Source organism: Barbatula barbatula (genome assembly GCF_947034865.1).
Source record: "Barbatula barbatula genome assembly, chromosome: 23".
NCBI classification, from domain to species: domain Eukaryota; kingdom Metazoa; phylum Chordata; class Actinopteri; order Cypriniformes; family Nemacheilidae; genus Barbatula; species Barbatula barbatula.
In genome coordinates this window covers 13,608,034-13,620,140 of record NC_136786.1, presented here as the reverse complement: position 1 = coordinate 13,620,140, position 12,107 = coordinate 13,608,034, and the positions used below count along the sequence as shown (strand labels likewise).

At 40.8% G+C, this 12,107-nt stretch overlaps 1 protein-coding gene across 16 annotated transcripts in view; it reads right to left on the bottom strand.

Moving 5' to 3' along the window:
• Positions 1-12,107, bottom strand: part of sulf1 (sulfatase 1) — a 73,166-nt gene that overhangs the window by 23,382 nt on the left and 37,677 nt on the right. For 5 of the 16 annotated variants that reach the window (XM_079447777.1, XM_079447766.1, XM_079447776.1 and 2 more), the window contains exon 1: positions 8,725-9,036. The exons of the other annotated variants lie outside the window; for them this stretch is intronic. In XM_079447777.1, coding sequence (XP_079303903.1) covers positions 8,725-8,753 — 29 coding nt within the window. In that variant the 5' untranslated portion in view covers positions 8,754-9,036. Of the gene's footprint in view, positions 1-8,724; positions 9,037-12,107 lie in introns of those variants that run through there. 16 annotated transcript variants of the gene reach the window in all.

Sequence of the window (12,107 nt, the reverse complement as noted above, 5' to 3'; positions counted from 1 at the left end):
TGAAACCAGATGGCACAGCGAAATAGTGAGTCAACCATTCATAAATGCAAGGTTTCCATAGACAAAGACCGTCTCGAGGATTAATCCCCCTTTCCATTCCCTCACCGTAAAGACCTCAACTCTGTGCTCTCCACAAGATGAGCCAAGAACAATCAGAAATAAGAACACGTCAAACTTGATTCATCAGGACAGTTTCGTTTTAATTATCAAAAGCTTCAAAATCATGATATATTTTTACTTCAATAATGCACAGACAGTTATATGGACCGATGGACAGTTTGTGCAATAAAAACAGAGGTCTTATAAAGGTAGCGCATGATGACTATTTCAGCAGACACTGTTTGCATATTTCTGTATGGTAATTATTCCCATTGGGGGAGAAATGACTACACAGTACCAGAAATTGAGAATGCTATGGTTTGGATTTCGCTAACTTTTCGTTTTTTTAAATAAATCAGGATTTTGTGGTTTCAGCAGTATACGATGAGTCCACACAGAGCTGTCATAGCGTCAAATGCAAAACATTCTGCGGCCGGGGCACAGAGCCTGTCTCAGCGAACGTCTTGTCCACCCACACAAGGATGGAGAAGGTCAGTGATACTAGGGTGATGTGACTGTTTTTAGAATCTGCATGTTTGGAAATAGTGTACCGAAATGTAGCTCCTCTCGTTTTTCTTCTGTCGATTTGTTCTTTGTGATGGAAGTGACTTGAGATTATGTGGGGAGGAGAAGAATGTGGAATCCGACCAAAGTGGTTTGACTTTGTTCTCATGCCATTGGACCATTCCGCTTAATCACTGCAATGAAAACGGATACACTGCAGTCGCATTAATAACGGACGTGTCAATGCACAAACTCGCATGCAAACACCTTTTCCAAATGTGAAAACCACATGCAACTTTGAGCTTTCAGGCATTTACAAGCAAACAGAGGAAAATAAAGTCGCTAAAATGAACAAGTGTGAGCTGATTTGTGGTTATCTGGTTTGGGTTGTTGTTTTGATGGCTTTACAGGGTTTTTTTAAGACTTTTAGCAAGTCAAACTAGTTGGATCAACTGAACTCCACCTTGGGAAACCAGAATAGTGAAATTCAGCATTATAGTCTTTTAAATGACCACAGCAGTTCCATCACAAAGGCCATCAAACACACAACTGATAACTTCTTTAACATGAAAATCAAACAACCATCCTGGGAGGAGATCTTACAAATGCAAGGCATACTTTAAACCCATTGATGTTCCTGGTTTGATTTTCAACCTGGCACTTCACATGTTTGTTTGGGTATCTAGAGGCATTGACTCACGCTGAAAGAATTGAAGCTTTCCTATCCAAAAAAAAGCCAAGTGAACATCCAAAATCCAAAATCCAAATCAAAAGCAGTAGCCACATGATGCCAGCATAAAAACCCTATACTGTCCAAATATGAGCACATACTACAGCGTGCAAAGTTTGCATATGGCTGTTATAAAGTGGAAATAGACTAAAACAACCACATTCTAGTGGTGACAGTATTTTGAATACAGTCGAAATGTGAAAGGGTTGGGCTTTTACAAGATGAACTAATATGAACCATTACGTCATCTCCACTTCTCTTGTTAACAGCTTACAGAATATCAAACCCATTTCAACAGGCATTGGACTATATTTAAGAGAACCATTAGGTCTTACCAGTATGTTGAACAGTGTTAAGGCTCTGACACATTTAAGTTCTGGTTTGAGCAGTGAAAACAATGGAAAGTAGTCTTATGCTAATCTCTTTTAAATGAAGAGGGGCTTTTGTTCTCTTAGCTGCCAGGACCCACCTCATTCATTATGAATACATACATACATACATTGATATATATATATATATATACATCACTAACATAATCTGGCTCCCACAGACTTCAAAGTCATGTTTCATGTGGCACCAGGTGCCCTGTTCGGAAATGGTGGATGGAGAAGCTAAGAGGAAAATAATTAAAAAGACGCAACTCTGTTTACTGTGTGTGCGTGTACTGTACTCTAATACATTGGTACGCACGTGGCTAATACATTGGTATGCACATGTCAAAAGCTGGTTAAATTCCAGCCTACAAAATCTAAACAAATTAGATTTAACTGTTGTAGGGATACTTTTTGGTAGCCCCATAAAAAAAGATTCATATGGCAGAGGTGTATTTTGAATACCTGGATAGAAACAGGATTTCATAACAGGAAATCATTATTCCTCTGTGAACATGCAGGGACAGAGCAAGACCACAATTGAGCCATCAAACTGTGAAACATTGTTGCTGCCCCTTTGGTTCCCACAGGCTGCCAAGTTACTTTGCCATGCCAGCTCACATTAACAGCAGGTTCTCCAGTGACATGCACCAGGCAAGCTTCACTCACACCTTTAAAGCCCAACCAAAACACCCCTCTGATCTCTAGATCGAGATATTTTATGATTTCATTCCATAATCACATTTAATTCCATTATCCAATATACCAGTACTACTAAGAGCCCCTAGGTAAGACTGTGCGAGACTGATGGTGGCACTGCGAGTGATTTGTAGTGGCATATTTCTGCCACAAAGATCCAGATCAGGTTAAGGAGCGCCAATTGACGCTGTGTAGCATCTCAGTCGCTGTGGGAGAGAGTGCAGCTTACAGGCTTAAATACACATGGTACAGAATTCTGTGCCAAGCAAATTCCATTCAGCTCCTCCTCAGCTTTGCTTTGGGAGAGATTAGCCCTCTCTTATGAAGGCCCGGCTCATTAGCCACCTGTACAGTCGGCACAGCATAACCCAAGCTTCTCAACATTCTCTGGCTACTTACTCTGCACTTTAAACAAAAGTATAACCGAGTGAGAATTCTAGGTAAGGTTGAAACCAAACTGACCAATTCTTGGCGTTTTTCTCAAGTTGAAGCATCGGAGGCAAGTCATTTTTGAACCACAGGGTCAGGTGGGAGGTCTCGCTGTAGATGTTTAGTGACTTCCAGCCCATTGCTTTAAGTGTGTGGTTAATGAAAGAAGCAAAAAAGGCAGATCTCTGAAGACAGCAAGACTGAGGGAAAGTAAGGAGGGCCATGTCAAACATTTGGCCTTTGATCAACTCTGTATATATGACAAATAACAGACGTACAGACACAGTAAAAGCAATTTACAGGGTTGTGCGGGGGGGGGGGGGGGGAATGCATTACAGCTGCAACCAGACCGACCATAATAAATGTATTTCTTTGTCTTGAAACTTTTTTTAATCAAAGCCTGTTCGTTTCATATTCACATACATCATTAAGGGGAGAAAGATACATGTCCACCAGGATGCCAGTGTGAAACCAAAGATCAAACCTCCCAAATTCATGTTTTATTTTCATTTAAAAAGCTTTCTCTCGCCACAATGGCAAATACACCAAACACATTAAAATGCAGAATAAAGAAAATATTCAAATAACTTCTGTGAACTTACATTGATTTATTTATTAATAAGGGTTACGTCAATGCCGTTTCCATTAAAACAGTGTTCGGCTCTCACATAAAAAAATGAAGCCAAGCATATCGGTTTGAGCTGGAGTATCTTGACACTTAAGTGATCCTAATTTTATACCGGCCCACGACCGAAGACACGTGGCACTGTTACAAACTTTCGAAACACAAATCCCCATCTTTAACAGGCATCGGTTTTCTTTGAGTGGAACATTTGGAAGCCTGTCGTTGAGTCGTGTATTACGGGGGTTCCGGCTATTGGAGGGCTGGTTATTCATTGACATGGCCGGGTGAATACCTGGCTTCAGAGGTACAAACATGTAACAACCCATGGAGATCTGCTTATGATTAACGAATACACCCGCCGGACTACTTGTGAAACAAATGAGCACAGTTTTGAAACAAATTTGCTCACTGTGCGCTAATTTAAAGTAGAAAGCATGCACTTGCATGGTTTTCCAAAGTTGATTCTGAGAGATTCAGCCATACTTTAGAAGTCACACAAGGGCACAAGTTAAAAAAAGGTTTGAACAAACCAAATTAGACAGTGATTCCCTTGACTCACTCACTTGTGTTCAAACCTCTAATATAAATACTTGGTCTGCCGGCAAGCATGCACAGCGAGCCTCATCACTGGAACATATGGCCTGTCTGAAAGTGGAGAGAGTGAGACGGTGTTACTCTATTTAACGGCAGGATCAACTTACAACGTGCGCTTATTTCCTCAAGAACAGCAAAGTATGGGATTAAGCGCCTGCACCTCAAAAAAAATCCCAGAGAAGTGCAAATCACTGACCCGTTTGACAAGCATGTAAAGGCTCGAGACAGAACTTGACACTGGCGAAACCAGCATGTCTATGGCACATTCATGAGACTAAATTACATTCTGAAGGATACAAATGGTACTCGGGGCACTTAGGAACAGAATTCCAGACAGCCGCCATTAGGAGGGGTGGGGATGGATAGAGGGTTCTGTTAGCAGGTCCCCGTCGAAACAATTCTGCCTGGCCTGAAACGGTACACTTTCAAAATGCGGGGCATGTATGGACAAAATCTCTGCAGAAAGACACAGACTAAGAAAACCCATCTGTAACCCCATCAGTCACTCACCGCTGATACGGATACCTTCGAGATGTCACTCATAAAATGAAAAACGTTGTTACCCGTTTCAAGCACATAGAAATGCAACCTGTAATTTGTACACTGATGCTTCCCCCGCCAGCACTCGGGGCGTGAATGCGTGTGGCTTTTTTTTGGTTTAAAGCGTGCGATCGGATAATTTGTAATGTAATTAACTGAGTGCGCAGGCATTTTTCTGACACCTGTACTTACAGGTCACGCCTCATCCACATACTGTATGATCTTCCCAATAGCAGGATTAATTTGCACAGCCAGAATAGTGGCAGAATGCCATTTAAACACAAAATTGATCTTTTTGTGCTCCAACTGCTTTTTCATGAAACAGCTGTTAAACAAAAAACAAAATTTTGGCTTTTATTTAAAAAAAAAAAAAGCAGATGCAATTTCCTTTCACTCGAGTCTGATTTCTTCACGGCCACATTGATCACACCACTGCATCAAAAAAGAAAACCGCAGGACTACTGCATTTGGATGGTACGGCTCTCCAGCGGCTTGCGTGTCAGGCTTTGGCGAGACGAACTCAGGCAATGAAAGGTTTATAGACATTCCACTCAGAAGAAAGCCACAGTAGAGGTCAGATTCATATCCCCACGGTAAAGACAAGAGTCACATGAAAGTCACAGTCATGAAGCAATGGAATATATTTGACACTATATGGGACACTAATGGCCTGGTTTGGAAATCACAGCTCAATGCATTTTTAGCAGCGGTTTAACAAAAAACAAAACAAGAGGGGATGGGTACAGGGTTACTGGCTTAAAAGCGTTGCATGCTGTCTTTAGAAGGCAGGCTGTCAGCAGACCATGCCTATTCTTTCCCTCCAGATTGTTCGCTATTTTCTATTGTACATTAGCAGGCGATCATCCGGGGGGCTTTTTATGTGCCTCTCTTACTCGAGTGTGTCATGATTGATGCTTAATTGCATATAATAATGGGCAGGGCATTTTTTCTTTCAACCATAGTTTGGATTTCTTGCACGACACATAATTCTAGGTAATAAGATGTTGATTTGCACAGGATAGTAAGATGTTTAGGGAGATATTGTGGACTACTGGAACTCGAGCTAAACACTAGACAACTGGACTACATAAATAAGATTTGTGAAGAACCAACCTTTAGGAACCTTAAAAATAAAGTCAAGGTTCTTAAATGAACTATTTCTTTCTTACCTTTATAACCCATCAAACCCCTTTCCACTATAAAAAATGTTCTACAACAAAACGTTTCGGTGGATCTTAAAGGTTCTTTAAGGAAGCGCATTCAGTCAAAAATGGTTGTTTTATGGCATCATGCAGAACCTTTTAAGATTTTTAAGAGTGCATTTTTGTGCAGGCTGCCCAAAGGTTCTCCAAAAGGTTCAACCGTTGTCACCACATCTTTTAATTCTTAGTGTTTGAGACTTGCCTCCTGTGGCCTTGAAGTAACAATCTAAAGTTTTTCAAACACTTGAGGGTGCTATTGAGAGCTCCCTCAAAGCAGAACATTCACAAATGTGAGCATGTTTCCCATAAGAATCTGTAATTTCTAGACCATGACTGCTCTCCCCACGGAGAGATCATTGAGTCAGTGCAATTACAAACCCCAGATCCACAGTGGTGGACTACAAACCACAGATAAGACAACACCATTACAGCCATGATGTCACCAACCCTTCCCTTTTAAATTACCACCTCACTTCCTACAGAACCACTATTATTAAGCAGAGATAAACATCCACTACAGAGTGTGGCTCAATTTCCTCTATAAAATACACTTATGGTGGGAATAGATGTGTCACAACCATAACGGCACACAGACGAGAACTTGGGAACAGCTGGTCCTGGTGGCCATCTCCATATGCTGTCGTTTTCCAGTACTTGACAGCAATGGCCGTACATACGAGCTGTTAAATGTCCAGCACCCTGGCAACTGTGATTTGTTTGACAGGACGGCAGCAAATGCATGCAACTAGTTAAAGGCAAGGAGGCATTTTATAAACAGCACTAGAGGCACGCAGGGCTTCGGCGCAGAACCCCCCGCTGCTTTTGATTTGAGTTGGTAAGTGAATACGAATGGCAGGGGGTGAAATACTTAACACATGTCCAAAGCTACAGGGAAAGGGAAGCCGCACAGGATATTAAATCAGGGGGATGAAATTCTCATTGACAGCACAGATATCTAAATTGAAAATTATAATAACCTGTTCTTTTCACTCCAAAGGCAGAAGGAATCTGAATATCTATTTAACATTCTCACACACATAGTTTTGACTCTCTTGTGGTCTCATTCTCACAGTACAGCTGATCCCCGGTCAAACTATCGAAAAGACCAAACAGCTACTGAAACAATATTAGTGTTGGAAGATCCAAATTAGGAACTGTGATATCAGCTCAGTTTTGTGTCAAAATATAAACAGTTGAAGCAGCTGTTTGCAAATAATTTGCAAAGGTGATGGGATAAGGATTGCGTGTCTTTCATATGAGGCGAGCCTGCAATCCTTAACTTTAAATCACAGTCCGCAGAAATGAAAAGCACTCATGTACATTGAAGTGATTGATGAATAATTGAATTAACAAGGTTACGGTTAACAATGTCTAAGGTCTTGTCTGCTTTTCAACTTAAAGCTTTGAGAACACAAACAGACGTCAAGTCAGATCTCCTCAAGTTCATCTATAGCAGCCAATTATATATAACCCTATTATTACTTATGTTAAAGTATACGCAAACTGATGCAACCGCTAGTGCATAAAATGTATTCAACGAACAGCAATTTCGCTTGAAACGGTTTATCACACGCTAATGAAGTTAAAGCAAAAAGCTCTACTGTACATCTACAGTAATGAAAACATTTAATGAAAATATAAAATCTGTCAGTTCTGAAACTCGCGTCCCTTCATAATAGTGTAGCCGTCGCTGGTAATGACTGCCCTCATTGTAAAATCTCAACACTGGTGCTGATGTATTTGTGGTTTTCTCAAATGAATTTCAGCGTGTGAGTGAGAGAGCGAGTGAGTGATGTTGACATGGCTGATTAATGTGTGTAAATAAACATCATTCACACAACCCTGTCTTTGTGTCATTCCTGGCATCACCCTTACAGCCGCACAGCAAACACCTTGCAAGCCCAGCAGCAACATATTAATACTAGACATCTAGTCTTGCCGCTTCATTGGCAGATCTCCCCGTTTTTGGATGACCAGAGTTGAGTGAAACTTGTGGAATGACTTCTTTGGTTGCCCCTTCACAAGCAAGCATGTCACAACTCCGACAGCTGCTGCGGGAGACGTTCTTTGATGACACATTAGCCTAATGTGCAGACAGTGTTAATGCAATAAATGCATATCAGTCATTTAAAGCTGTCATTCGTAACTTTCGCACATTTATTTGCCATATTTGATCAAATGGAGTTTGTTTTACATACTTATCTTTGTTTATTGAAGTCAAATTATGTCAAATTGACATTACTCACAAAATCTGACCCAACAGCCCGATTTACAAATCTTCATTATAAACTTACTATTGCAAATGAAGGATTCAGTTTTGAACAATTAACTTTATGTACTTGCTCATAAACAGATTTTTTTTTTTTTTAAACAAAATAAAGAGTTATGGACAGCCGTTTAAATGATTTGCGCAGTATTGCATTGACTTGTGTGTCAACATGTATAGGCTTATTTTCAAACAGAATTTGTGACTTAATATATATCCAAATAGCAATGATTGAGCGTTTGTCAACACACAAGCTATTCTATTACTTTTAAAGAGAAAGATGGCACAGTTTAAAGGTCAGTGAATGAGAACCAAACTGGCAAGACATTCAGGAAAATGTTCAACTTTGCAGCATGACAGAAAAATGAATGGATGTTTGGGAACAAGGGTAAAACCACCATGTTTGCCAACATCCAATTTCATGGTTAATTGAAAACTAGCACAACTTCCAAAAAGCCAAAATAAATCTTGTCAGTCAAAGAAAATTGACAGCCCAGGTCCACACTTACACTGACTACACCACAGTCTCTCATTCAGAAACCTGACAGAACACTTAATTTTACATAAAAGACAGCCAAAAACATGTAACCCGGAGGAACTAAAAATACAAGATCCAAAAAAAACAAATCAACAGAGGAACATTTAAAAAGAAAAAAACTTGCTACCTGAATAACAGAATGTCAGTCTTTTTCATGTAGTTGACCTATCTCTGTGTGTTGTTCTCTCCTGAGCTCCTGAAGTCAACAGCGTGTTTGTGAGGACCACACTGCTCCTGGAAGACAACCTTCCTCCTCTAATCCTTCTCCGATGTGATGACACACACTAACCCCAACCATCTGTTGAAACACGTCTTCCAGCACTCAGCACAGTGGTGTGTCAAGACAAACTACCCAGTCCAATCAGAGGGGGCACTGGGTGGCTCTTCCCAGGCTGGAGGCAGGGATAAGAACATAAGAGAAACACTAGCAGAGATGTCTAAAACCTCCAGTCACAGTAACCTGAGATTTAGAGAGAGCGGGAGAGGGAGGAGAAGATGAGGAGAGGGGAGGGAGGGGACAGAGAATGTGAGCCGGTATGCGTTTGCAAGTTTAGAGGAGGGTGGGAGGGGCTTGAGCCTTTGAACAGTTTTGTTACCACTTGTAGCTCTCAGGAATCCCGCACAAGCAACCTTGGGTCCTTTAGAAATCAGTGGTTCATTTAACACAGAGTCATAGCCACTTAATCCTGCCTGTTTTTGAGTGGACAAATAAAATGTTGATACAGGGCTGTAAGTAGTGCTGTTTGCACTATGCCGTTACATCTGCAATTCACACCTCCCTATTATAAATCTTCAGCTGTCCAAGCAGCATTCCTGTCCTTCGTAATCCATTGCCTTAAGTCAAGACCGAGATTTTCCAGAGATAAGGACCTGGAACCGTGATTATTGGCTCCATTTCGTTTCATTTATTTCAGTGACCTCCATCCATGTGATTTAAAACGTTTCCCAAAAAATTTACTAAATAATTCACTATGAATAACATTGGCTAAAGCCATCAAGATTTTGGGAAACCAGCTCATGTTTTGACTAATCATTTCATCTTCGTGTTAGTTGAAGGTCAACAAGAAAGCCGCTTGTCTTTTATCAAACCTGTGGCTCAATAAACATTGGAACCCGGGCTCTGTGCTATCTTAGCGACTAAGTTCATCAGTTGAGGAAATGAAAACAAAGGGCGCTAAGTGACCTATTAGCATTCTTTAAAGCTGCTTTCACACCTGGTAAAAGTTTCTGTTAGACCAGACCAAACTCAAACACTGATCAATCTTCACCCGTGACAAACCCCTCGGCGGTCCAAAAATCAAACAAACACTGTGAGCAAGTCATCACTTACCCTACTCTGGTAGCCGGGGTTAAGTAGATTAGACACCCTTTTTATCTATTAATGCCATAAACCAAATCGGTTTTACCTTTCTGAGGCTCATCATGTCAAACGCGGGTGACCGTTTCAGGGAAACTGCTGCCAAATATATTTACATGTCCATTAGCATGATTCACATGATACTCCCAATGGAAAGATCAGGGTGACCATAGTTTGATAACACTCAACTTAACACATCACATCCTTTTACACATCGAGCGAGTAATCGAACCATTTTAAATGGTTGCTTGCCTGTACAAGTCGCCAACTTCCAGAAAATTCATTTATCATATCTTGACGCCATTTGCTCTCGTTCAGTATGCTCAAATTCATTTTCCGGCCAGCACATTCAGCGGAAATACAGGCTGAAAAAAGATACTTCCACTTTTTGAACAGGTTATTCATTTTCACTGCTGTTTAAATACACAGGATATTCGATTAAAAACTACAAAGGCTGTTTTCATCATGGGCCAGTGAAACCCCTGGTTTTGGTTCACATGAGGTTTTGACACAGGGAGCAAGGATGAGGGCTTCAGGGGAAAAGCTGAAATTAGATTGACTGAATTCAGAAAGTGAAACCCCACCCCCTTGCAACTTTGTACACGCTGCTCCTCAAACCCCATACCCGGCATCCCCCAAGCCCCCAACCCACAGATATTTCTAAAAGGCCTTTGAGGGTGGGCAGTAGTAAACCCACCCTATTCTTTGATGGACTTTATTGAACACTGGTAAAAGAAGCTTAAGGTACAAGAGCAGGTATAGTTTAAAAAACATTTAGATACTCAAACAGGAGTCAAGAAACTTCAGCTAAAGCCCTATGAGCAAAATAAGTAAATAGATAAAACATAAGTAGATTCAAATAAATTGCTGTGTACACAAAAATAGCTTTGGAAAGGTCTTAAAATCCATTTTTATGTTTGCTTAGTGAATTAAAGTCAGGGTAAAGTATTTTGTGTTTAAAATGACTAACTTTAAAAACAAGTTTCAGAATTGGTTAATACAAAATGGAAAAAAAATATATTTTGTAAACTGAATGTAATTAAATTTACAAATTTGCAGTTGCAAAGCAGCTTTACATGTTGTTGCTATCCTTCCAAAAGGAGAGAGAGCGAGAGAGCGAGAGAGCGAGAGAGCGAGAGAGCGAGAGAGCGAGAGAGCGAGAGAGCGAGAGAGCGAGAGAGCGAGAGAGAAAGTTTTCCAGGTCTTCAGAAGGACACTATGAGCTCTTCTGTCAAATAAACCTAAAGACCCTGCAGGAGGTCACTTAGGCTGTACAGAGCCCAACCTAAAAGGTTTCCCCCTTCCAACACACAAAAGAGAGGAAAGTGAAGGACACGGGGGACAATCCCAACAAGAATTAACCCCTGCAAGGGCCCTCTCCCATCTACAAGACTAAATGAGGCTCACAGGTGCAGTGAGAACCTTGTGTGTGTGTGTGTGTATATCGACGAGGGGCTTACTTGCTTCATTTGTCTCATTTCTAATGCTTGGATGAGATCTGGTGTCTTTAGAACACCAGCAAGTGTGTGTGAGAGAGAAAGCTCTACAACTGCGAACATGAATGACATTCGCGGTGTTATCTTCCATGGTTTTGAGTGCCAACAACACGTGTGCAGTGCCGCCACGCTCTGGATCAAAGACAGCATGGAGTCAGCTGCTTAATGCTTTGACCTCATCACAGTCCTGAAATATCCACGTCTTCATCATCAATACACATGAAACGGCTAAGATTAGGCGTTGAACACAGAACGAAATGCAGTTTGCACATTAAAATGTAACACAATTTTACACAACCATTCAGGAACGACATTCATCAGCCTCAGTTTCACACAGACAAAAAAGGTAAAGCAGCCAGCTAATGGTGTGCTAATTGCATTCCAGCATTTTGATTTCTGACACTGTCCCCATTGTCTGCCTCATCAACGTGGTTCTTTGAGACTATACATGAAAGCTAGCAGCTAGTTAACGCAATTAACCATACAGAGAAGTGTCATGTGAAAATTACTCTAATCAACCAATAAATATGGGGAGGAACATCAATCATTGAGACTTAAATCAAAGTAATTCCACTCTGAAAATACAAAGCGGTTATGTTTACTCACTATCAAAAGAACGTTAAAACACTACATGCATATCTGTCTTGATCAATTTTA